Consider the following 25,783-nt stretch of genomic DNA (forward strand, 5'->3'; position numbering starts at 1 on the left):
AAAATCAATAATGAATAAAAGAAAACCCGATTGAAACAGTTGTTTTAATCTGAAGCAATAAATCTAACAGACTCATACAAACAATGGCATGTCTAATCAATCATATTTTCCCTCATGTGTTGAGGCAATCCTCTTCCATCACCCCCACTTTTCATCAAGGCCTGCAAGCCCCACATGGAGACATACAAAAAAAATATATAGTGTGTACGTGGTATGACACCAGGGAAGATGGGGCCTCTGATCTCATTGTGCTTTTAGAATACTTTCTAAGGGTTAACAAAAAACCTAAAAAAGCAGTTGACTGTCAGATGAGATCATTTAAAATGGTCACTTTTGTGAAGTATGTACAAAGACAGAACAAATGAGAAACTTAAATGCATATTCTTGTACAACTGAAGTGTTTTAGCAGCTTGAATACACCCTATAAGAAAAGAAGTGCTCCTTTTTCTTTATTTTTTTTTTAGCACAAACTCAGCTTTGAACGCTTTGTATGTTCATGATCACAGCTTTATCAGGCCTTAAAAATGGTAAAAACTTTGCTGCAGGTTCACACATTTGACACAGATATTCCCCAAATAGTTAATTCCCTACTATGAATGTTAGTCCAACAGTCCCACACTGGACACCGACTGCAGAAACAAGCATCGGTTTAATCTTTTGATCCTTTTTCTGTCCAACATGTGGTACATTTAGAGCATTGTTAAGTGTGTCAGCAACAAAATGATGAAAAGTGACTTGATAACAAATAGCATGTTGATTAAACTATGGACAAAGAAGAATCTAAGTTTGAAAATAAATATTTTTCCTCTCCATTATTAAAAAAAAAAAAGAAAAAAAAAAAAAAGAGCAAACGGGACAACATCTGTGTCTTCTTTGTGAGTTCACGGTAGCCCGACTCTCTCAGAGGTACTGAGAAATATGGACAATATTTTCTTTTCAAATGGGCATGCAGTCCACAGGATCACAAGACCCCTGACAGAAATCCTGTGGAGCCGTTTCCATTCACTTGTCGGTCGCTGGGTTGAAGATGATAATGGTTAACATCCATTGGAGCAAAATATTTAGAGACCGATCACCTCAGCCTGAATGGACCATCTGCATCTCTTTTTCTCAGTCACTTTTTCTTTCTCTAAGCCACGTAGTTGTACTGGTTGGGGTTCTCCTTGTCACGCTCCATATAGTCCCTGTCAATGAGAGACTCTATCCTCTTCTTCAAGTCAGCAGGCTGCAAGGGAGGACAGAGAGGAGGTAGAGGTCAACACACGAGGCACATGCCGACATTTCTGGTTATTTTTATACTTTGAGGTGTGAGGTAATCGCAGTGAACAGCAGATTCATGCCATGTGACATTTACAGGGTAACTCACCAAGTCTTAACTTACTATATGTAACTTACTAAGTCTTTCTTACACAAGCCAGTTTAGATCTTATCCCGGTAGCTTTGTCTAAAGTCAACTTTTATTCACACAGAGTACTTTCAGCTAATGGCGGCGGTAACTTGTTGGCAGGAAGGTGCTTCAATGAAATATTACTCAAACAGTCTGTACTTATCGAGATTTCATGCAATATTGCAGAATGCAGATATTGACGTAGTTGTCGCTCGATAAATAACAAGAAATAGCATTATAGAAATTCCAAATATATGTCGAAGCAAATTTAGAAACAGTGTCACAGTTTCATAGTTTGTAGAGCACATAAACTGAAAAATATTTAACTTTAAAATGTTCCGCTAAGTGCATATTGTGGTCAAAATTCTTAAGGATTTTTTAAACTCTCAAATATAAGTATTGACTCTCAAAAACCCAGTATCAAATTAACAAAGTAACCCCTGCTCATATACTAATATAAATCAATGAAATAAAGCGATTCAGTGCTGTTTTAATCACCTTGACGGGGAATTTGAGCTGGTTGTACACTTCAGACATCAAGAGATTATGGCTCAGAGTCTTCCTCATCTTCATGATCCGCACGATGGCGGCGTCGATCTGATACTGACGATCCTGAAACACCCTTTCCGTGGTACTGGCTTGCTCCTCCACCTGTGAAGAAAACAACTAGTTAAAATAAATCACCAAAACCTTTAAGTGAGGAAACTACTGCAAGATATTATCATACCGTCTCTTTCATCTGGATCTGGTTTATTTTGATCCTGAAGAGCTTGTGTTTGAAGTCATCATTGCAAGAAAACTTGTCCCCGTCCTCCACGTCTTTGCTTTTGGGGATTTTGGTGAGGACGCGTGCTTTTCCACAAGCTAGTGACTGCAGAGTCCTGCGCAGTTCACTGTCTTCTGTAAACCAAACAGACACAAACAGTGTTTTTAGATCAGTGGTGCTGCTTAATGAGTGCTTGACAACCAAACTTTGATGTGATCACACAAACCTATTCCTGTCGCCAGTTTGATCTCCTCCAGGGTGAACTCCTCTCCTTCATTGAACATCAGCAGCACGAGTGTTTGGAAGAGCGACACCTGCAGCTCCTTCTTGCCCTTTTGTAAAAAAAAATCAAAGAACACAATTAACATGATGCTGTATTCAGTGGAAACACACCAGAGCATTCTCTTATTAATCATCTACCTCTTTAAATTCAGCTTTTAAGACACAATGGCCGAGTGTCGATTGCCACTGCAGCTTCCTGCCGCTGTGTTTGCCCAGGTAGAAGGTCTTGAAGATCTCCTGCAGTCGCACCATCTGAACGAGGATAACGGAGGAGTTACAAAGCAACACTCGGTACATTTATTGCATGGCAGGTCATAAAAACAGCACATTTTTCTCTGTTTGCACAGCACTAACCTCAGAAGGCAGGTGCACTTCCATCGGGACATAGGTCGGCCAGTAGCCCATCGTCAGGATGTTCACCGTCAGCTCAATGTTGCCGGGAATGTTTTGGCACTGCATATACTACAGAAACACAAATGACACACATGTGATATCCACCTGCCATACTTAATGGTTCTGCGTTTTTAGTCAGCAGCCTTCCGTTTCTGGATCCCTACTGTGTGAACACAGAGGGCACACTGAAATGAACGAGGGAGTTGCATTGCTCACGTAGCGCTCCTGTCTGTGTGAAAACTAAACTGCCGTACACATCACCTCATTGCATCAAATACAACGTTCACAAGCACACTCTTATAGATTTAACCGACTATTGTTGTGCTGACCTGTTTGAACTGCACCATGATGTCTTTAGAAAGCTCCATGTCCTTGAACATCCCCTCCAGTTTGCTGGTGAAGGCTGCTCCACATTCTGAGGAAACACCAAAAGGTCACAAGTCAATGTGTATTCAGGGTTAGGGGTGTCCCAATATACTGCTGTTGGCAATAAGAAATCAAATATTGATATCATGTTAATAATACACACAATAATATTGTTGTTGTGAATTCGTGTGGCCAGGGTAATACAAATCAGATATCGTGACAGCCCAAATTCAGGGTGAGGATTCCCTTTCTGTGATGTACTTCAGTGTTTTTGTAAAGAAGTGACTCTCAGGATTAAACTCACCATGTTTCAGCTTTGACAACATCGATTTTTCAGCATCCACAGAGGCGCTTTTTCCAACCAGCAACCTCTTGGCCAGATCCTTTTTGTAAAAGGCCTCAAAAACATCTTTTCCTAAAATGACAACACATTATTATATTAAGAACAGAGAGGGGGGGAGGGGCTCCTAAACTGAAAGTAGTGAGATAGTAGATATTATTACCATAGATGAATCTAAAGATGATCATGATCTTATCCAGCATCTTCTCCAGCTCTTCGTCTGTTGCTTCTTTGTTTCCCGCCCGTAGCTTTGAATCCACGTGTTTTGCTGTAAATAAAAGGACATTTATGTCACATTAAGATTAGATGCTGTTGTATATTTGCTGACGGTGCAGCAGTTATGAATGGGGGGGGGGGGGGGGGGGGGATGCTCACTGACCTATGAGCTCTGCAGGTTTATTTGGCCGTTTGTTGATGAATGTTTCGAAAGCCTCCTTCATGGCGTTGACAAACTTCTCGTTCTTCATGAAGCAGATGTCGATGACGTGATCCACCTTGTCCTTGAAGTCGAGCAACTCTTGCACCATCGTTTTGTCTTTTTCTGGATTGATTACGATTGTGCTTCCAAAAGCCTAGTTGGTCAAACAACAGTTAGCAACAGAATATGCGAAACAATGCCCGAGAGCGTCATCTTCAGACTTGTATCGCCGTTACTGCGGTCATACCTTTATGTACTCTATCCAGTGCTGCAGGAGAACCTGAACGCCTCCTCGCACTCGACTGAAGAGCTGATGGAGAAGAGACAGATCCTGAATTCTGTTCTCATCCAGCAGGTGAGTCAGCCCTGGAAGGTCCCAACGACAGAGAATCAAGAGGTCAGAGTTCAAGCTGCTTTTATCTCACGACTTGAGTGTGTCATCTGGCAGGCGGCATAGATAAGATATCCGATGCGTTCCAGACATGTAAAGTGACTCATGTGTACATTTACAATAAGTATTTACTGTCGTGTACCTTTTTGCAGAGTAGCTGTGAGATGTTCACCCAGCAGCTGCTTCTCCACAGTAGCAATGAGCGGTTTTCTGAGCGGGGGATTAAGAAAAAATAAAAATAAAGCTCAGGTTACAGCGTTAAACAGCAAACTAATAACTACAGTCTACCGCTCACTGTGTGCTCTGGTCTAGATATGTGATGACTCGGTCTGCCTCCTCCTCCAAGCGCTTGCTGACATGATGGAGATATTCTGGTACCTAGAAGAAGAAGAAACAGAGGGGAAAGCATATTGTCATCTGTTAATATCTACTACTTTAAATATACTGTCGAGCTTCCAACAACTAAAACAACATTTCATATGCGCCTTAAGAGCTTTTTCCTCCAATACAGCTGCATTCTGAATAACCCGGGTTTAACAGTACTTCACATAGAGCAGCAAATTAAAATAGACAATTAAAAATCAAATGAAGAACTTATAGATAACGAAAGACATTAGCAGGACCAGCATAAAATAGATAAAACAAATTTAAAAAAAAGGTAATAAAAATAAAGAGATAATTGAAGTAAAATCAAGTAAATAAAACTCATAAATTCAGGGTTAGCTACACCAAAATCCTCAAGGTCTCAGAAAGATGCAGTCAGTTGCCTGTTTGTCATAATGCAGTGTAATAAAACAGAAGGTGATTCGACAGTATGATCATTTCAGAGGACGTAGTTTGTGATGCGGTTAAACTGTATTTCATCATACAGAGAGATGTCCCTCAGATGTATGTAGCCTATCCGCATCGATAGAAATGGGGATAAATGGAATCGGCGCCGTTCTAAAACAGCTTCAACAAAAACGGAACATTATAATGTTCCTGAAGGTCGGACTTGTTGCAGGACCGTTATCCATGCGTTTCTAATAAACTGAGTGTAAAAACCTGGACAGGAATCATAGCAGCCTTTACAATCACAACCACCTGGGAGACGAGTATCGCTCCACGTTAGAACGCAAGAACACCGCGAGTAACAAGGAGAAGTACTACATGCAAGTATTATATAAACTGTCCATCGATGATTAAGTAAATGTTTTTAGCACAGTTGGACTCGACAAGAGTCTTGTTATTTGATTGATCAGGTAAATTAATTCATGGGTTGTATTTTTAAACTATTAGCATCAAGATTTAAGAAGCTATCTATTTGATCAGCTAAATCTGAACTGTGCGTATAGTACAGTCTAAGCATGTAGAGTTGAACCTCTATGTTTTAAGTTAGCCGTCTCAAAAATCCCTGAACCCATAATATCTCAGAAATAAACATGGTTCACTTTCAAATTCGCAAACTAAATGTTTTGACAACCTTTAGGAAAACATCAAGCTCTGCGCTGAGACGGTAAAGAGTGAAAATCTGTCTCAATCCAGTGCGTCAGTAAGTAAACAAACTGCTTTAAAAGCAAAAGCTTTTCCAGCCGAGATAGAAGAAAACCTTCAGTCCAAACGCAGCATTTATTGAGCCTGTGCTGCATTCTGACGGACGCGCTGGTGTTTCTGTTCTTTTGTGATGGACTTCATGTTGTGTTTGAATCGCTTTAGTTTGCTTTCAACATGAACACAAAACAGTGAGTCCTTTCTGTTTTATTCTGCAGGAACTAAAATAAAAAAAACTAATGTTGCAAGTTTTAATGCTTACATATTCAAACGGGCCCTTAACAGAACATGTACCGTGTGATCAGATTGCCCATCTTTGACCAGGTATTCACTGAAATAAGAAACTAGCCCAGAGTTTAAGGGCCCCATAAATCACCTCTCTCTCCTGCATCAGCCTCTGTCCCTCTGCAGCATACAGCCGATTGGTTTCCTCCAAAAAGCGTTGCTCAAAGGAGTCCTGATAAATCTGTCAGGGACGGAGAGAACGCAGGTTTCATTAAAGCCATTTGTCAAGAAGAAGCTGACAACCCATCAAACCCCTGTGCGGGTGATGATCACAAACAACACAGCCGCACTTTTCTCGTAGTACAGGACAAAGATGCAGGCTTTCAGATACAGACTCACACCAGCTGACACTCATGTGTGGACCGTTATTAAAACAATAATTTAAACGGTACATGCTCGGTTACCTGCAGGTCGGAGAGCATGCTCAGCAGGCTCCTCAGCAGGCTGCGGTCTATCGCCTCCCCGTTTCGCTCCCTCTCGATGAGCAGCAGAATCCCGTCGATGGTTTTACTCTGGACCTTCAGGTCACTGATGATGTAGAACCTGAACAGCTCCAGGCCCATGTCCCTGCAGACCAGAGCATGCTTGTTTAAAACACCCACTTAAAAAAAATAAAATAAAATAAAAAAAAAACTGAAATCAGCCTCACACTAGCCGACATCAGGGATCACTCACCAGATCGATGGCAGCATTGAATTTTGTAAAACATAGGTGCGGTCCAAAAACAAAAATATACTCCTAATCATGATCTGTGAAAAACAAACAATCACAGTTAGAAAGCAGCACTACTGACGATTTCACACAGTCTGAGAAAATAAGCCTGATCTTGACTTCACAATACATTTCAGTATTTCTCTCACAACACAACAAGTGCAATACTAAAACAGTGGAACAACCATTTAACAAACAAACCGCATGGAAAGGGAGGTTGTGTCAACACTTTCAAGATATACAACAACGACCACTTGTCTTATTAAAGTTATAAAACGTACCATTTGTCTGCAGTGATCCTGCCAGCACTTGTCAATTTTCTTTAGGAAAAGCACACTGTCCAGGGCATCCGTATGAACAGTGTTAAGGAAAAAGAGCTTTACTGCAACACGACTGCATGATAAACACCGAGATATACAAAAGTAAGTAAAGATCCACGGATAGAAATTGAAGACAAGTAGAAACTGTGAAGGATATTCTCTGAATTGATCAATTTGTGCCTTGATGTGGTCTTCACACACACCCCTCAGCTGTTTGTAAAGCTTGGCAGATATCTTATGGGAGCACAGGTTCTCAACAGCCTGAGGGGACAAAAGAAAGAGTCAAAAAAGGACATTTCCTCTACGGACGAGCTTCCTCTGGGAGGCCAACGGGTCTGTGGTGATACCTGATAGAGCTCCTCTAGATTGTACTTGATTGAAGTGCTGTTCTGTATCGCCTCCACCGCCTCCTTCAGCTTCTGCCAGGTCTCCTGCGTGTAGTTCTCGGGCAATTTGGGCTTTTCTGTGTGCGGAACAAAAACACAAACAGCTGTGATGAGACTGTAAACTTAAGCAGGCCCTGGACGAGACAGTGGACCTCATTGGACCACAATGCTGCGGCGGAACCAGGGATAACATAAAACATGTGTTTATGACTTATTAAAATATAGCGGGATGATGGTGAAGTCTATTATCTTGTTATTAGACATGATATTGTCTAAATTTAAAATTTGATAATTTTCAATAAGTCTCAGCCTCTTTATAGTCGTATTAGAAACTCCTAAAAGGATTTTAAGAACTTTACTTTGGACTGTTTTAGTTATGTTAATGAGTGCCCCTACTTAATTAATTGATAACTGCCCCAACATATTTACTGTCTACATTTCTTCTTACTGAACTGTGATGGTGGAAGCATTCACTGCTCTCTGACTCAGCTAAGTTTATAATATTTTAGTATTTAAAATGGAAAAGCAGCCTTCAGGACTAAAGAACAGACCATAGAGACCTGGTCTCATGTCCCAGTCTGACCATGCATATAACCACAGTGCATGGGGACTTTGTTTACTGCTGTCAGTGAACGTTTTGAAGCTTCCACCAGAGTGTATATCTGCTACCTTTGAAGTTCTTGATGACTAGTTTCTTGGCGGCACCGGGTTTACTGTTGGAGAAGATGCCGGAGCCTGCGGGCTTCGTCAGTCCGTTCGCATGGTGTCCCAGGAACACGGTTTTGCTTTTGTTATTGGAGCACGAAGCAGCAGCAGCAGCGGCGGCAGCAGCAGCAGCCTCCTCAGCCATTTTCACATCCAGTCCAATGAAATCCACCGAATCGTCAAACCTCAACTTCTTCTGGATGTGCAGCGGCGTGGGAGAAGAGGAGGAGGAGGAGGAGGAAGAGGAATTCAGGGTCCTGGGAGGCGAAGAAGAGATGGTGTCTGTAGTGTCGTCCCTCTCTGAGCCGTTTATTTTCCTCTTCTTCGGAGATGTGATGTTACCGCTGTCGGGTTTGACATCAGTAGCCGCTGCTCTAGCCTCCTGGGTTGGCGGTGGTGGGGGATTAGGGGAAGATAAACCTGTTGGAAACATGAAAAAACGGGGAATACTAATTCTCAACAGTCAAGTCTTCTGATGCGAAACTTCCAGGCTTGCTGGGAGATGAGCTCAGTGTCCGCGAGCTTTTAACGTTATCTATCTTAACGCGGATATGGTATTTTCCCCTCCAGTCTTTTATCCAGTATAAAACAGATAATAAAGTGTAAACTACACAGATCCACTTGAACCGAGCCTGGTCTCTTTCTTGTTATTGCTGGCAGGAGAAGAAAGATGGTTGGCTATTGCTTCCTCTTTTTGCCTCTCGTGTCCAAACCGCGTTGTGCTGTCGTTGAGTGAGAGCGGTTAACTGAAGCGGCCGTAAACGATGATTATTCACAGAATAAATGTAGCAACAGCAAAAAAATAGGCTCACATGATACTAAAAACAGCCGTTGGTAAACACGGGGAAAAAAAAAATCGCTCATAAAAGATAGTCGGTGACCCCACCGGAAGTACTTTGTACAAAAAGTAGTTTTTGCCCAAGCGTGTTTTTTTATACAAAGTACGGTGTTATAACTGCTCTGGCCACAAGATGGCGCCATGCCACCGCCATGGGCTGATGTCATTTTTTTTTTACGGTCATCAATTCACCAAACATGAATGAATAAAGGAAGTTGCCCAGTTAAGATATGAATGGATATTTTCTCTGTTATGAATATTTACTAGTTTACACAGTATACGATAAAGTGTGTTTGCCTGTCTATCGCTTTACATTTGTTTACATTTATTTACATTACCTGTGTATATTATATTTACATTATTTGTATTTATTATTGCACTATACTGTATGTTTGTATCTTGTCTTGTATCTTATTCTGTATCTGTTTTTGTAATAAAAGTATTTTTTGGTCTGCTCCTTTCAATGAAAAAACAATTTAGTATTCTTTCCATTGTATTTTTTTTCAAATATCCATAGTGTCCATATTTTAATTTATTTCACTATCTAGATCCATTTCTTCCTCTGCATGCAGTACAGTATTGTTGCAAATAAATACATATTGAATGGATAAACATGAAGTGGGTGGTTACATCCAGTATATATGAATACATGAGTACAGGAAACAGTGTGCAGAATATATATTTGAAAGTAATATGTAGGCTAGTGTATCTTAAACTGTGAATACAAAATGTATAAAGTGGATGTTTTAGTATCACATGGTTATTGCACATTATGTAAAATAAATAGTTGCACAGAACAAAAAGATAAAACAGCAGCAAACCATGACTAACCATGACTAAATATTTCAGTCCGTCACAGCAGAGCCGTGTTTATATGGCACGAGGTACCAGGTGACCAGAACTGCCGTGTAACACACACAACTGTCGTAAAATGACGCGACCCTCATACTGCTGGCCCTGCACTGCTAAACAAGCGTGGATCTGCAGTAGCATTACTTGATCAATTACTTGTATTCCGTAATTTACTGAAGTTTACCGTACTTGCATCTGGCGCAGTAAATCCGGACTAGCTTTGTGACATTTGAGGAGCGCGGTAACGGCAACAGCGACCAACGAGGATGTTTAAAAAGTACGTTGTTTATTATTATCCATGTTGTAGCGTTAGCTAACCACAGCTAGGTGGCTAACGCTAACTGGTTAGCAATCGCGTCTTCAAGTTTGTTGTACACTCAAGTTCAATTAATGAGACATGATATGTGATATTATGTGAGATCCTTTGTTATTACATTAGACAAGGCCTGAACATATATATATATTAACGTGTCAGTGCTGTTTGATTTACAATGTAGCCTTGTTTTTTAACAATACAGTTCCTTAAATCCAAATCATTCAGGCACATCTCAGATTAGCTATATTTATTTATCATTTTTGATATTAGAATAATTTGTTTTAGCTCATAATAACACAGGCACATTTCCTGTTCAGAAATTTCCTTAGAACTATCTCAATTTATAGTATTGAAATGAAAGTGATTCTATTTACCCTAAAATGTATGCATTTGTCTGGATGAGATTCAAAAGAATATTTATATATTCATACATGTGAATATGTAATATGATATATATGCATAATTGTGTATGTATTTATCGTTAGATTTTTAGTGCATGCTGTTCTTTAAGACTGTAAATTAATCTTCATCCCAAAATATCTGCATACTGTGGGTATTGGTTAATATTGGCTTGAAAAAGCAATATCCGAACAAAACCATCATTGTTTACTGCCGATATTTGCCTCGATGTAGAGTCAGTGTCCTCCATTGTGTGTGTTTTTGATGCATGTTTGCCTACATCAATAAGGGCCCCGGACAAATGAAAAGTATTTAAAAAATAAAAAATAAAAAAAACGCTCAAACTTTGTGGTTAAAGAAAGTTTTACCACATGAAGGGCATTCCACTAAAGCTTATTCTGTTTCCTGTTTCAGATTTGACGATAAGGAAAATGTCTCGAACTGTATCCAGCTGAAAACATCGGTGATCAAAGGCATCAAAAATCAGCTCTTGGAACTATTTCCTGACATTGAGTCCTCGCTTAATCACATAATGCCAAAAAAGGATCCTGTCAAAATAGTGAGATGGTATGACCTCATCGTTTCATTTATATTGTCGTCAAATTGCTCACATGAAATCAGTTTTCAGTGCGGTGGCTCTTACAGTTTTTGTATCGCCGTTCTTCCCACAGCCACGAACACATTGAAATCCTGACAGTGAACGGAGAGCTGCTTTTCTTCAGACAGAGAGAAGGACCATTCTACCCGACACTCAGACTGTTGCATAAATGTAAGATCTTCTAATGCCAACTGCTCGATGCTTGTGTTTGACTTTCCTCACACTGATACGAAGTTGTCTTTTCCTAGATCCCTTCATTCTTCCACACCAGCAAGTAGACAAAGGAGCCATTAAATTTGTCCTAAGTGGAGCCAACATAATGTGCCCCGGGCTGACGTCACCAGGCGCTAAACTCTACCCAGCTGCAACCGACACTGTAGTTGTATCCTTTTATACATGATGCTGCACATAGACGCTTTTACACTATGAATTATGTGTTAAATATCATCTTCCTTCCACATTTTAAATCACTTACGTACGAGTTTGTCTTTAACGAGTGGATGCAGGCCATAATGGCGGAGGGAAAACAACATGCACTTTGTGTTGGCATCATGAAGATGTCTGCAGACAGCATGTAAGATATTTATTTCTACATTTTACACAAGGAAAAAAAATCCTTTCTGTTGCTGCTCTTATGATGCCTGATCTTGATCTGTCTTTTGCAAACAGAGAAAAAGTCAACAAGGGAATTGGAATTGAGAACGTTCACTATTTGAATGATGGATTGTGGCACATGAAGACGTATAAATGATAACAGCACCTGCAACGCACCTCCCTACCCCCGGAAAGTGTGGAGCTCTCGACAGCAACGCATGAGCTACCCGTCAACTGTTTACACCTAAGGACTTAGCTGTGTAACCTGCTTTGAATCAATCGCCATATACACAAATAAAAAGATCTTGCTTCAAATCGTTATCTCAGTTGGTATTTTGCATTGGATCCAATTTAAGCTCAAAGTACAAGATTGTACAACACTGGGTTGCAAAACGAAATGCAGCAAAGGCAGCCGATACTCGTGTATCTCTTGCCACACGGCAGCAGGATGAACAGGCTGTAGATTGGGTGGGTTGTGTCTTTTTTAATGTCCTTTGGGCCCTTCGCAAGCACCTCTTGTCACTAATGATGTTCTGGGCGGTTTTAATCACCCACTGTAGAGTCCGTCTGTCCTGGGAAATTAACATCCCATGCCAGTTAGGTTTCCAGTCAGGATGCTTTCTATTAGTCGTGTGTAAAAGTTAACTTGGCATGGGAATTTGCTTCAAAGTTTCTCAAGAAATACAGCCGGAAGATTGATTTCCTCTCCGTATGAAGTCGCATCGTTGTTTGCCTCAGAGGGCTTTACAATCTGTACGCATACGGTGACGGTAGTGTCGTCTGCAAATTTCACAACAGTTCTCATTGTTGGCGGTAGCAGTCGAGTGTACAGCGTGAACAGGAGGGGGCTGAGCACAGTATCTAGTTGGAGTTATGACATAGCCTGTCTACTCATCAATCCAGGATGTGAACATGTTTACGCCACTGAAGGAGTGTCACTGGTTTACCACAGTTAGACCTGTTATTCTGCTCTAGTGAGTAGAGCTGTTCACTCTTCTTACTGTTGGATAAAGTTCAGCTGCTGTTGTTTTGTGATTGTCGATTCAACTTTAAAGGTAATTTTAGAGGTTTGTGGTGCACAATATAAAGGTGTGTTTATGGCCAATAGTGCTCATAACCTTTGTTATAATCTGACTACATATTTCAGGGTATCAATGAGAACTGCAATACTTTTATTTGTTTCTTACCTGACAGCAGCAAAGTGAATATACATTATATGTACAACGTAGTGGCCTGCAATAAAATACATTCACAGTTTAAAAATTAGTTCAGTTTAACAAAGCAGTCCTTTACCTGTAAAAATATTCCCCTTTACCAAAAATCATTCAGTATGCTTGGCAAGGTGTAAACCATTAACATCTGGAAGCTACCACTCTATTCCACAACAGTCCTTGTTGGATCATTCAACACCAGAGCACTACATTAAACATAAATCAAATAGATTTTATTATGCAAAAGTCATTAAAAAAAAAAAATTAGTCATCTTGTTAGGCTGACACCCAGACTGTGCGTGTCTTCTAATGTGTGACAAAAGAAAATACAGTATGTACTTTACCCAGAGGTCAACATTGAGGATTATTATTTTCCATGAAGCTGTTAAATCCAATTCTTCATAAGTGGAGCTAACCAAGCACAACATGGCCAGAAACACTCTTCATTTAGAGCTGGGTTGGGCCACCAGATGTTCACTCAATATCGACTATTAGTGCTTTAAATCAGCTGGGTGAAGTTACTCATAATGTAGTTAAGATGGCGAAACACTGAGCAGTTAAATAAGTAAAGAAACTTGTTATTTTTAGAATAGCCATCAGCTCATAACTGTAATGCAGCTTTAAGACCACAAAAAGAGAAAGATTTAAGATACATAATAACTAAAACTTCCAGATAATCTAGTCTCATGTCACAAGTTTTAGACATGTCCTCGTCTGTCTTCATTAAAAGGGATGGCACACCCGTCTACTCTTTTTACCTTCACCACAAAGGAACGGGGCGGGGCGCTGATTGTGCCAAGTGCAAAAGGTACAAATATACATAAAAAGTGTTATTCCCACCCAGGATCCAGTTTTAAAAAACAGAATTAGAAAAAACACCTCCCCACAGTTCGGTTTGCCATCATAGAAGCAAAACATTTAAAATGCACACATCCGTGTTGAAGGACCGAGTCTCTAGTCATTGTCTGAACCTTCAGGAGGGTTAAACATTAACAAGTCGTGAAAATCGTGGCCGTAAGGACGAAGTCTGTAAACTCCAAACATCATAACCTGCATTTGATTGGGCGACATCCCGTTGAACGTGACCGCCATGTCGGAGCAGCAGCCCTCCACCACGTTGTTGGGGTTGGCCTTCATGCTGTCCGATATCAGGCTGTACACACTCTTGCTGTTGAACAGGCCCTTTCCATGCGCGTCTTCCCCGTTCTCCGCGAAGACGCCCGTGTATTTGAGACACACGGCCAGCTGCTTGTCCTCGTTCAGCTTCCACAGGGCGCGTCCTCTTTCTGGACACTTTTCTTCATCCTGGAACACGTGCACTAGCCGTTTGAGCGCTTCGTAACTTAGAACGATGCCGCTATCGTACGCCACGTAATCGAGCTCCCCCGACTTCATGGCGTTGCCGAGGTAGAAGGGCTCGCTGGGGTCCTTTGTGAGCACCAGGTATTTGAGGTTCTCGACGATGGCAAACGTTGTCGCTTGAGCCACAAAGAACCAGCGCAGGTCTCCTGCGTTCTCATAAGCGTGCTGCAGAGCTTTGCGTAACCTCGCCCAGTCGTCTTTTTCGTTCAGGTCGACCGCATCGAGCGCTTTGGAGGACTCGGAGGTGTAAAACACAGCCTTGTCACAGTGTTTGCTCCAGGTGTTTACCGCCGTGGCCCAGTAAACAAGGATCTTGGGCTGGACCATGATGATGCAAGAGATCTGGACTTGACTGCTCAACTCCTGCATGCGACTGTCAGAGAGGCGCGTCAGCTCATCTTTACTCGGGGCCTGGACGTGATGATGAAGATGATGGTCGACTGTCCCGGACTCCGTGCTGAGCCGGAGACTACCCAGCAGCGCCAGCAGCAGGCAGAAGAGGCCCCCCAAGACCATCCCCTTCATAAAATGACCGCCTTCAGACAACATTTTGGCAGCAGACACTGGGCGAGAGAGAGAAAATGCGTTCATTTAGCTGTAGCCTCAAAAGGTGCAGTTTATAACCAGTTGTGCTGCCTCAGTCTTCATCTTAAATTGTTACTTATAACTTGTACAAAATGAGAAGGCTGCACTTGCATTGTTAAATATCTAAATATGAAAAAAAGCTAATCACAAAAATTGCCAGTTAATCATCACGACTAAAGAAACTTAGATCTATGAAATATATTAAGTATTCACATATGAGAGGCTGAAACCAAAGAATGTGTGGAATCTTGGCTCAAAAAAATAAAAAATGACTAAAATAATGACTTAAAGCGCTTACTCAAATAGCTGCCTATTCATGTTTTTGTTGATTGAGTAATTGATGAATCGACTAATTGTCTTGTAAATATTGCTTTTCATTTTCAGCATGACGAAACAATAATTTTGTGTAAAGCATGTAATTAAATCACGTCTTTCACCTTTTTCTGACATTTCACAGACAAAAACTTTAATTGGCAGATTAAATCGATCCAACAATGTCCAATTCTAAAAATAAAACCCATCAGGTTGTAAATTGGGATGATCAAATAAAATATGCAAACTTGTGCTTGGTGTAGAAAGTCATTCATGACTTCAGCCCATATCAACAGAAGAGCCGATACCAACCGTGTCACTAGGAGGTCTGTAACATCAGATCATCTAATCCCCATCAGGTGTCTGACAACAAATCAGTGTCTGTCTGTGTCTCACCATCAGTGTTGATCTTGAAGAAGGCCTGAGGACGAAATGCCATCTGAAGAACTGCATAAGGAGCCAGAGTGTGCAACACTTTCCCTTCCTGCTGTCATTCTGCTTCCAGTGATCAACAACTCACTGCAGTCTTTAGTGTGCGTTGCTTTTATAGTTTTTTTTTAATGAAAAAGTGCATTTAGCCACTCAGTCTTTTCTGTCAGAGGCTCAAGAACACATATATATATATATATATATATATATATATATCCTGCTTGTCTGCATTGTGCATAATGCTTCTAAAACCTGTTTTCCATGCCCTGTCTTTGTTTATGCTCGGATGTACTCAAGGAATCATTTTAAACTACATGCCCTGTTTTTGTTTTTATAAATATGTTGTGAATACTGGAAATACCCGTTAGTTGCAGGCAGCTCTATTGTAAATCAAAAGGCGTTAACATGGCGTTAAGCTTGTTCGTCTTGTTTGAACGAGTTGAGCAGTTTATAAGCTCTGATCTTGACTAAAATCAACCAACGGTTGATCGTTTAAATAAACATTACGGATATGCTCATGTTTAAACCGTTGACCTGTTCGTCGAAGATAAAATGAGCATTTTGTGGACATCTAGCGTGAACATGAAGTAACGTTACCGTAACTTTATATCAGTTGTACCAGCTGTTAGCCTCCTAGCGTCGTAACGTTCACACTAAACTGCTCACTCGGAGGTCTTATTAGCATCATAAATACAACAGAAGAAGAGCATTTACTGTACCTAGCTCCGTTAATGCTGCCGTGTCCGGTGGTGCTCCTGCCTTCACTCGTCTTTCAGCTCCCACTGTTTGTCGAGACTGGCGATGTCCCGGACAAACAGGTTAATTAACAACTAGCTAGGTCGGCGCATGATCACGAATAATGAAGCTGAACCCTCACAGCTACTTCCGCATTCGGATGTCTCGTGACTCCGCTGAGGTCTCGTTCCAGTAACGCTGTCAGCTTCGTTTGTTTAGGTAATATGGAGCCGGAACATGTCGTTAACAATAATACGTAATACGTATAAATAATACATATTCTAATAGAATATGAAATACATAAATAATCTTAATTTAATACATGAAGTAAAATACATAAATTATTTAATATATTATGAAATACTTGTAAAGACAATTCAAAGTCAACTTATTATTAATATTATTATCCCAGTTACACCTTTATTTCATATTACATTTGATTTATGGATTTTATTTTTACTTCTATCTATTCATAAGATTATTTCATGATGTCTTTATCTTCACAACTGTTCAAATGCAGGCTCTGGTTGTGAGATATTTTTTATGATTCTGGTTTGTTTGAGTTGTCGGGTTGTAAAAGTGGGACTACTGCACTCCGCCAATCAATGTGTTAAGATGCAGTTCTGTTTTTTTTGTTTGTTTTCAACTGCAGATGTTTCCGACAGATATACAAGTATGTAATAAAACTGCACATCTGTTGCACTATAACTACATTCTAATGTAACTAGAGATGAAACAACTAGACAAGATGGCTCTCAACTGTTTTGGTTTGTGACTAAAAAAGTGTCTGGTTGGGGCATGCTTCAGATGTTTCAGAGTTGTTAACTGTTCCACCAGAGAGAGATTTCATTTTTAAACTTCTCAGATTGTTTCATTTAAACAACTGTACGAGGGCCAAAGAGGTAAAAGTATCAAATATTTTACAAAAAAGAGTTTGAGAGCATTTCTAAAGCCTAAAACATGAATACAAATCGGTGTAGCACCATTAATCATCTGCTCAGATGTATAGGCCCATATAGTCAAATACACTGAACTACAGTACTGAACTGTATATATAGTATATAGTTGCATTACAATTTAGTTAACATTTGAATAATGTAATAATATGTTAGTCACAACCACTGTCCTGCAAAACAAGGACTTTTATTTTGCTGATAATACTTGTCCTTACATAAATGCACCACTTATTCCCGTGACCACGATTTACACATTGACAGAAATCCTGCATTGTAACAGTGATAATAAGTTATTGTTTATTTCCTTATCCAGATGAGTAATTTCTCTGTCTGACTTAAAGTCCCTGCTTTGCTGTGCTTTTACCTCTTCTCATTGACTGCTCAGCAGCCAAATGTATCAAATGTTGTTGTTTTCAACATTGTGGAGACAACCTCATAAATCACCTGATGCCACGAACGCTCATCTGAGGAGCATTAGTGACCTTTCAGTTTGACAAAAAGCTCTGCGGCCCAAAGTCTCCTCCAGCACCTGAAACCTCTTAACTTGTTTTGATGGTAAAAGGTAAATGGTAATGGTAAATGATAAACAATATCGAATTTTAAGCTTCTATTAAAAAAACGATAAATAAATATACTCACATTGTAATTTCTCCTAAAGGACTTTCAACACAGTTATCTGCATGCTCTCTTTAAAAACTTGTCTTCAGCTAATCCTTTGCACTGCCCTGTACATTGAATATTTGCACTTGTGGCTTTTTTTTTTTTTACATTTTACATATATTTACAAGTTTTAGCCAAGCTAGTGGCATGGCTCTTAAAAATTAAGTATCTCAACAGCTATAAGATGCGTTGCCATGGATATCTCGCAATAACTTTAATAAATCGTAATGCTTCATCTAGCACCAGCATCAAGTCAACATTTTTATTTGACTTATGAATTTTGATTTATGAACAAATATCCACAAAACTAATGAACGAATGTTAGCATACTAACACACTAAACTAAACTACTATGTGTTAGCATTTAGCTCATCACAACACTTTGCCTCTAAAACTGAGACTCTAATAAGGACAAATACAAAATGGAACTCACAACATATAAGGTTCACGTTTTCTCACATTTTCTCACAGTTCCCTTCACCCATCCCTTCATCATCTTCCCCCTAACCCAACCTCAATCACTCAGAGTATAGAAAAATATAGAAATATCCAACATACAAGAAAATCAAGCAGAAGTATTTCAAACCAATGAATAAAAAGGACTCTATTGTTCCAAATCCAACTTCGCAAAGAACAAAAAACTTTGAATCCTTGTTTTTCACACTAAATGTTTAAACTGTACAACACTGTGCTTTGGATTTAATTGAATTTATGTGCAAAGTGCAACTTATATATTGAAAGTAGTGCAACCAGGAAATATAATAGGCTTTACTCGTAGAAATGAAAACTGTGCAAAAGAGAGAATTCCATGTCCATACAGGGTTATGATGCTCCACAAACAACAAAAAGCATGGCACAAGAACAAAGCATATGATTGTCTGTACCTTTAACTCCTGCATTAACAACAATTACAACATATTTGCAACAATAGGATCTATTTGCTTCCTCAGGCCGTCATAATTAAATACTTTAGAATTGTTAGTCATTCAACACACAGTGAAGTACAAACCTTCACCGACATATTTCCACCTGCTGTGTATCTCGGACATGAGCAATGACACAATGAGCAGCCCATCACACAGAAATGGTGTCAGACATAAACCATCGGAGCTTTGCTGGACAGCCGCTGATTACTGCAACACAGTAAACATTTGTTAGGCCTCTCTGTACAAGCAGAGATAGGCTCCGGCTCAATTGACAGGGTCCCCTAAATTGTGTCTATGACGCCTGATCCCTCGCGTCAAAACCATTAAGAAGGAGACTGGGTGTGATGATAATGTATTGATCAGGTTGTGATGGATGGCCACTGAGGATATATAAGTGAAGTTATTTGCCGAGCAGAGTTACAGACCAGATCGGGGCATCTTAAGATAGAGGCACCATGATTTCTGTAGCTCTGTTCTACCTCGTAGCTGTAATTTGTTCTGCAAGACGGACACATGCTCTACCTCTGTACCCCGATACCAACCTGGAGCCACAGGCAGGTAAGGCTATTTGGATATCCTTTCTCATTTTTGCTTTTCAAGATGTGGTTAAAAATACCCAAACACATTTGACAAGTTATTCTGCTGTCGGGATATTAATGTCACAATGACAGGATGATGAAAGGACAATGTTTTATTTCTACAGATTTCATTCAGAAATTAGTGTCAGAGGTGCAGGATGGACCCAACATTGCTGAGGGGGAGCAGAGAGAGATGAATAATCTGTATCCTCTACTGATGCAGCACAATGGAGGGATGGAGTCCTGGAATAAAGGTAATAATAACACAAATATGATGCAGGTAAATCAGTCACGTCAACAGAATGATTTTGTAACTTTCGATTTTTATGTTTTTTTTTAAGGAGCTAAAGATTCAGCACAGCAAGATAAGTTTGCAAACATGGTAAGGCTGATCCTCTCTGTACACTTTTAAGAAAGTAATGAACAACACTTTATACTGTATAGACATGCAAAGAAGAAATTTCCAGAGTTTGGGGGCTCTGATAACAAATGCATTTCTTTTAGATTTAAGTCTTTATCGGGTGGATTAGTTACAGGATCTGAGATTTAGTGCATGTACATGTGGGCACAAATGCTAACAAATGTAGGCAGGAACCAGACCACTGAATGCTTTAAAAGCAATGCCTTGAGTCAACTCTAAAATCAACTGGAAGTCAATGCAAACAGGTTTAAACATGTGATTAGTTTGTTCCAGACGAAGCTCTGGCTGTGGTGCACCACAACATATCAGGATCGTGTTTTTTCTTGATTTTAGGTCGAGGACCTCAGAGAAGCCGTCTTGAAGCTGGAAGCGGCTGACAAGCTTCACTCTCAGGGTTTTCTCAGATCAGAGCAGAACTTGCCAAAAGCAAACAAAAGAGGTGTGTGACTCTTAATTTTTTTCAATCAAGCACACGTCACACCTGCTCTTTGTGATGTCTTAGCAGTTGTTATTATAATACAATGATCTATTCAGAAGGATGTTTAACTAAGGCATGGCTACACACACACACACACACACACACACACACACACACACACACACACACACACACACACACACACACACACACAGTATAACTACTATTGGTACATAACTACAAGGAAGTAAAAGTACCTAATTTACTGTACCTCATTTTAAGTGCTCAGTAAATTACTTTTCCTAATGCTCATGACAGATGCAATAAATGTGATTTCAGATATAGTGAAGTTTACAGTCCTCGAAAAATACTTAAAAATACAACTTTACATATTAGTGGCAAGACTTTATCATTTATTAACATATATAAATATTTAAAATGGTTTCTAACACACTGTAAAGTAGTTGCAAACAGATAAAGGGACATTTGTTATGTTATTACAACTGTGTTTTTTTTAGATTGTCATCTGTTTGTACACGAGACTCCACTTAAGAGTACATTCAAATCCTCTTATGTTGAATGAGGATTTACAAAAATCACAAATCACAAATCACAAACTTCCTTTTCAGGGACGTTACAATCTGTACAACATATCACACTCTCTTTCCTCAGACCCTATATGGAGAAACAGCTTGACAATATTAGCAAATTATTATAATTAATATTTAGTGTAACAACTTTAAGAAATGTAGGTAGAGTGTAAAAAGTGTTGGAAAAAAAAGTGGTTTAGAACTTAACAAATGTGAAATGTTCCTTGAATTTCTGCTTTCTCTGATGCTTGATAGCATGTTTCTGGAAGTACTGTGTCACCAACTAGAGCCCAGCAGCTGCAGGACGTTTGGTGTGATTTTGGCACGGCCTGTTGGGAAACGCCTTCACCTTCCATCACCTTTTCCCATCAAACAGTATATTCACCGTCTATACCAGATCAACAGATATATTTTTGTGTTTGAAAATAAACTTGAATATCAGAAAAGCCATTTATGTGACCTGCTTTTGGTTGTGATATTTTAAGGTAAATACTATTTACATCAGAGACCTAAAGGAGGGTGTATTATGATACTAGTCAGCACACAAAAATCAAGGTTACGACAAATAGATTTGATATTCTTTATTAGTGTGACAGTGAGACGATTGAATCATATCAGATACAGAAGTGTATGTAATGCTTTGCAAAGAAATTAACTGTTTGTGAAGGTTTCTGCAGCTGTTGCTCACACTAACACAATCATATATATATATATATATATATATATATATTTTAATGAGGGTGTTTTGATCATAAAAAGCCTGGAAAAATATCTATTTACACTATAAACAAAAACATCAATTGTACATTTGGCCTTTTTTAATGTGGCATGAAGGTACCATCTGTCTGTGAGTGACTAAGGATAAACAGTCAATACATACAACCAATAAAACATTGTGCTTCAGCATGTCCCAAAGTTTTACAGCAACAACAGGTGAAGGTTTTTTTCAGGTGGAATTGTGTCTGATTCATTGCCACAGTTTATTCTTGTAGGCTGCAGCGCCCGCTGCAGATCACCATCTTTACATGCACAGTTACACTGAGTGAAATCAGGACATTTAATTACAGACAATCCAGAAGGTTTTATTTCCTCTTGTTGGCCACGCTGAAGTAGGCTTTCTCGATCTCAATGTCGGCTGGACACGTCTGTTTGAACTCCTCTCTCTGGTAGGCGTTTTGAAGGTATCTCCACACGCCTGTGAGCTCTGCGGGAATGTCGAAGTCGCAGTACTTCTTGGCAGCAACCTGAAAAAAATGAAAAGATGAAAATGATAGAGTACATAAAGATGAAAGACGTACTCGGATCATCTACTCAAGAAATAATACCAATACAACAATGTAAAATGACTCCATGTTATACAAATGCAATATTTCTCTTCAACACAATGGAGTAAATGTATACAACATTGAAATACTCAAATAAACTGGAAAAATACTCCTGAAAGTAAAAGTATGTAAGTGTTATCAGCTAAATATGGTGTATTATGATAAATCACATTAGTCAATTCTTAATGCTTTCCACCTCTTATATACACTTAAAAGAAACAACAAAAAAACTACACTATACCAGAAATGACCCCAAAATGAAATCTGATGCTCTGTCTCACCCTGATAACATGCAGTTTGGGCAGCAGGTTGCAGTCCGCTAAGGTGAGGCGGTCGCCGTCCAGAAACTTCCTCTTGGAGATGGTGATGGTTTCTCTGGAGTTGTGGTCGATCTCCTCAGGGAGGGGAGAGATCAGGTAGTTGTCCAGGCGCTTGAACTCCCGCAACAGGTTTTTCTCGTGGACTAGAGGGTCAGAGACACAGATGTGTTGAGTTGATTTTCTGTAACTGTGTGTTTAATGAATCATAACAGTATCAGACTTACAGGTGTTGTTGGGACTGTTCTTGATGAAAGCGGAGAACTTTGCAAAAATGTCAGCACCCACGTCAAAGGACTCTTTGTTCAGCGGGCTGAGATGAGGATACCTGCGGGGGAGAGGAGGAGGGAGAAACCTGTGAGTAAACTTCTTTGATGCGAATAAGTCGTCATCAAGTCACCTGATTCATATTTGTGTAATGATTAAGCGCAACAATACCTGGGAGGGGCCACTGTTTGTTCAAGAAACTCCTCAATTTTGATAAAGTCTGTTTTGAGGGTGCCGTTGTAGAGGAGGAAAGGAGGGTTGGTCCCGGGGGCCAGTTCTTTGAGCTCAGCTGGCTTCCTAGAGAAAGGACGTAAAAAGATGGAGAGGGAGGAGGGGAGGGAGGGGGAGACATCTGACTTATTATATGTATTCATACAGATCATTCAATCAGACCGCTATCAAGCACGTCAAAACTGTGAGCGCGTTAGTTATCAAGGCTGTCTGGACCAAATGTGGCTCTGTGGATTAATGATTTTAACATTGGCTGGTGGTTTAGTTATAAAAACACACATCGCTGGGAGTGGTCAGCTGTTCAGAAGGCCCGTTTGTGTGCGTGCTCTGAATCATTCAATTATCAACATCCTTTCAAAGTTTCCTGATCTTATTTGTTCACCGATAATGACCCTGAGAAATTTACACAATAAAGCCGTAATTAAAGAAGGTGTTTGTTTGGCAGCGACACAGAGCTCTCTGTACACTCGGGCCTCACAGACTCCTCCCTCTCACCTCTGTCAGACTGAGTAACACACCTTTGATAAGTTAGAAATGGTTTGGGTTACTCTCAATTTCTCTCTTGTTTGCTTCTTAATAGAGTTGTGAAAATCCTTGTGACCAGATGCTCAGGAAGTGTTTTTGCCAGAGGAGGGGAGCTTACTTCCTCATGTCAACAGTGGTCACTGTAAACTTGACTCCTTTCAGCCATAGAACCATGAAGAGCCTCTGACAGAAGGGGCAGTTCCCCATGTTCTCACCATCATGTCCAGCCTGAAAAACACAGAAAGTAATATTTAGTATTATGACCACATGAGCCACAAATGTCCTGTTTCAGCCAATGAAGCATTCACAATTTCTCTTCTCCTCTCATCTGCTGATAAGTGATTTTAGTAGTGAAAGGTGTGTCTGGGCGGTTTCCTCCATGGAGGGAAAAGCAGGCATTGTGTTGTAGCAAAAAACAACAGACTCTAACATTGGCTCTCCTCCCTCTTGATGAGAAAATGTATAGTCTGACATGTTGGGATATGATTAGCTTTCTTGCAGGAAGTGAGATGAGAAGATTGATACCATTCTCACTGTTGAATGCTAAATATGTCTAAAGCCAGTAGCTTAGCTTAGTTTAGCATAGCATAAAGACTGGTAACAGTTTGCTTGGCTCTGTCCAAATTGAACTAAATCCATGTCTAAAGCTACATAACAGGTTAGATCTTGTTTGTTTAATCCAGACCATTTCTTCGCTGGCAGCAGTCATTTTCTGGAGTCTTGTTTCTGTCTGACGAAGATATGATCCTGCAAACAATCCCTATAAAACCAGAACTTGTAATTTTTACGCTTAGTTTTTGGTATGGATTAAACCAACGAGATATACCATTTTAATTAATGATCTTTGTTATATTAGGACCGAGCAAGGTTAGCTGTTTCCCCTTGTTTCCAGTCTTTATACTAAGTTAAGCATCTGCTGGCTGTAGCTTTGTATTTATTGTACAGACTTGAGATTGGTATTGATCTTCTCATCTAACTTTCAGCAAGGAAGCAAATCAGCATATTTCTAAAAAAAAGTAAAACTTTACCTTTAAGAGACTGAATGTTGAATGTTTTATCTACAAAGAGACATGCTGTCTACAGTTAATGTACGGTCACTTGACCTTGTTTTATATATCAGAAGATACACCATCTCTGCACAGGTGCCATTAACAAGAACACAATGTGCACATGTATAGCATGAAGAGAATGAAGAGATCCTGGTGTATATTATTATTTGGCTATTAGGCAACAACATGAGGTGAGAAATAAGGAAACATGACTTTTTGTTTACTTCTCCATAAGGAGGACTATATCTGAATATGTGCGTCAGTAAAGTGGGTGTGCCTGGTTCAGGCTGGAGGCCAGTCACTCTGCATGCTCTCAGCTCCGTCTGTGTGTGCGATGATAAGGTGGACTGAGTTCAGTGGTAAAAAAAATGTGCTGTGACACTCAGCAGAGATACAAACACTTCAGCATCTGTAGGATAGGTATCTTCAGAAGGCACCCATCAAAAAGAGAGTTGCCCTCTGATTGATCATTAAGCAAAATACTGTAGATCTCTGTCCTTTTACAAAACTGATGATAAGTGAGGAGCACTTTGTTTATTGTCCTCTAAAAGAGAGGATATAAGACAGATAAATTAAGAGACATTACCTCTGGAATTGAATTAAACACAATACGTTCTTTTGAGAGTGAAATCAGGTTGCAGCTAACTTCTCCTTTCAAGTATTTATTGAAATTGAAAAGAAATGACTGACCTTAATGAACAACTCGATGATTGGTTCCTTCTCAGAATGTGCCATGTTGTCCCAAAAAAAGTGAAATTCACTTTTTTTCAGTCAAAGCTTCTCCTTAAGTTCTTTGAGCCCCAGAAATGCACCCACAGAGCTGGAGAGAGAGAGAGAGAGAATTCTCTGAGAGCTGATAACAGAGCCCTGGAACAAGCGCTGCTGTGGTTTCAAGTGTCTCTGAGGTCGTGGATGACGGGAGAAAATGCAACACCTCCCGGCTGGTTGTGTTTTGTCTGAAGGCTCCTTGAAGGCTATCGCTCTGAACATACTTCACTAGTCAGGGGGA

The 25,783-nt window shown here is 39.9% G+C and overlaps 5 protein-coding genes across 10 annotated transcripts; 2 read left to right on the plus strand and 3 right to left on the minus strand.

The window, feature by feature from the left end:
* Positions 1–25: 25 nt before the first annotated feature.
* On the minus strand, positions 26–9,171 carry cul4b (cullin 4B). Its single transcript, XM_076102826.1, has 20 exons — positions 8,245–9,171; positions 7,537–7,652; positions 7,347–7,450; positions 7,151–7,220; positions 6,834–6,907; positions 6,563–6,725; positions 6,250–6,339; positions 4,639–4,721; positions 4,486–4,553; positions 4,200–4,318; positions 3,914–4,106; positions 3,698–3,802; positions 3,499–3,609; positions 3,158–3,243; positions 2,790–2,897; positions 2,574–2,687; positions 2,380–2,485; positions 2,115–2,287; positions 1,886–2,038; positions 26–1,225 (listed from the first exon to the last, which is right to left on the minus strand). Exons 1-20 carry the CDS (start codon positions 8,711–8,713, stop codon positions 1,130–1,132), a joined length of 2,601 nt encoding a protein of 866 aa, XP_075958941.1. The 5' UTR covers positions 8,714–9,171; the 3' UTR covers positions 26–1,129.
* Positions 9,172–10,034: 863 nt separating this feature from the next.
* On the plus strand, positions 10,035–12,192 carry mcts1 (MCTS1 re-initiation and release factor). Its single transcript, XM_076102840.1, has 6 exons — positions 10,035–10,247; positions 11,100–11,252; positions 11,357–11,454; positions 11,532–11,665; positions 11,790–11,857; positions 11,953–12,192. The coding sequence occupies exons 1-6, from the start codon at positions 10,237–10,239 to the stop codon at positions 12,032–12,034; spliced, it is 546 nt and encodes a 181-aa protein (XP_075958955.1). The 5' UTR covers positions 10,035–10,236; the 3' UTR covers positions 12,035–12,192.
* A 125-nt stretch (positions 12,193–12,317) lies between these two features.
* Positions 12,318–21,963, plus strand: urp1 (urotensin-related peptide 1). Its single transcript, XM_076102841.1, has 5 exons — positions 12,318–19,611; positions 19,757–19,885; positions 19,973–20,013; positions 20,386–20,491; positions 21,316–21,963. The coding sequence occupies exons 1-5, from the start codon at positions 19,509–19,511 to the stop codon at positions 21,345–21,347; spliced, it is 411 nt and encodes a 136-aa protein (XP_075958956.1). The 5' UTR covers positions 12,318–19,508; the 3' UTR covers positions 21,348–21,963.
* Positions 13,027–16,660, minus strand: c1galt1c1 (C1GALT1-specific chaperone 1). 6 transcript variants are annotated; one of them, XM_076102838.1, is made up of 3 exons: positions 16,496–16,660; positions 15,744–15,768; positions 13,027–15,013 (listed from the first exon to the last, which is right to left on the minus strand). In XM_076102838.1, the coding sequence occupies exon 3, from the start codon at positions 14,997–14,999 to the stop codon at positions 14,043–14,045; it is 957 nt and encodes a 318-aa protein (XP_075958953.1). In that variant the 5' UTR covers positions 15,000–15,013; positions 15,744–15,768; positions 16,496–16,660; the 3' UTR covers positions 13,027–14,042. The 6 variants fall into 6 exon arrangements, with proteins under 6 accessions (XP_075958953.1, XP_075958951.1, XP_075958948.1 ...); XM_076102836.1 differs by having other exon boundaries at positions 15,660–15,768; XM_076102833.1 differs by having other exon boundaries at positions 15,744–15,888.
* Positions 21,627–25,748, minus strand: clic2 (chloride intracellular channel 2). Its single transcript, XM_076102839.1, has 6 exons — positions 25,465–25,748; positions 23,844–23,953; positions 23,141–23,266; positions 22,930–23,030; positions 22,667–22,848; positions 21,627–22,304 (listed from the first exon to the last, which is right to left on the minus strand). Exons 1-6 carry the CDS (start codon positions 25,507–25,509, stop codon positions 22,143–22,145), a joined length of 726 nt encoding a protein of 241 aa, XP_075958954.1. The 5' UTR covers positions 25,510–25,748; the 3' UTR covers positions 21,627–22,142.
* Positions 25,749–25,783: the final 35 nt, after the last annotated feature.

The sequence above is a fragment of the Anarhichas minor genome, unplaced genomic scaffold (genome assembly GCF_050575085.1).
Source record: "Anarhichas minor isolate MPS153535 unplaced genomic scaffold, ASM5057508v1 ptg000028l, whole genome shotgun sequence".
Lineage (NCBI taxonomy): Eukaryota > Metazoa > Chordata > Actinopteri > Perciformes > Anarhichadidae > Anarhichas > Anarhichas minor.

Bases quoted from the DNA above. Each gene is read 5' to 3' on its own strand.
- cul4b (XM_076102826.1), bottom strand. From the start codon at position 8,713: ATGTTTCCAACAGGTTTATCTTCCCCTAATCCCCCACCACCGCCAACC. The intron at 3,803-3,913 runs GTCAGTGAGCAT...TTTTATTTACAG, and splicing joins TAAACCTGCAGAGCTCATAG to CAAAACACGTGGATTCAAAG. The intron at 2,898-3,157 runs GTCAGCACAACA...GTGTTTCTGTAG, and splicing joins TCATGGTGCAGTTCAAACAG to TATATGCAGTGCCAAAACAT.
- mcts1 (XM_076102840.1), top strand. The intron at 11,455-11,531 runs GTAAGATCTTCT...GTCTTTTCCTAG, and splicing joins ACTCAGACTGTTGCATAAAT to ATCCCTTCATTCTTCCACAC. The intron at 11,666-11,789 runs GTATCCTTTTAT...GAGTGGATGCAG, and splicing joins CTGCAACCGACACTGTAGTT to GCCATAATGGCGGAGGGAAA.
- c1galt1c1 (XM_076102833.1), bottom strand. From the start codon at position 15,786: ATGGCATTTCGTCCTCAGGCCTTCTTCAAGATCAACACTGATG. The intron at 15,014-15,743 runs GTGAGACACAGA...TCTCTCGCCCAG, and splicing joins CTTCAAGATCAACACTGATG to TGTCTGCTGCCAAAATGTTG.
- urp1 (XM_076102841.1), top strand. From the start codon at position 19,509: ATGATTTCTGTAGCTCTGTTCTACCTCGTAGCTGTAATTTGTTCTGCA. The intron at 19,886-19,972 runs GTAATAATAACA...TTTTTTTTTAAG, and splicing joins GATGGAGTCCTGGAATAAAG to GAGCTAAAGATTCAGCACAG. The intron at 20,492-21,315 runs GTGTGTGACTCT...GATGCTTGATAG, and splicing joins GCCAAAAGCAAACAAAAGAG to CATGTTTCTGGAAGTACTGT.
- clic2 (XM_076102839.1), bottom strand. From the start codon at position 25,509: ATGGCACATTCTGAGAAGGAACCAATCATCGAGTTGTTCATTAAG. The intron at 22,849-22,929 runs GTAAGTCTGATA...CTGACCCTCTAG, and splicing joins GAACAGTCCCAACAACACCT to TCCACGAGAAAAACCTGTTG. The intron at 22,305-22,666 runs GTGAGACAGAGC...CATTTTTTTCAG, and splicing joins CCAAACTGCATGTTATCAGG to GTTGCTGCCAAGAAGTACTG.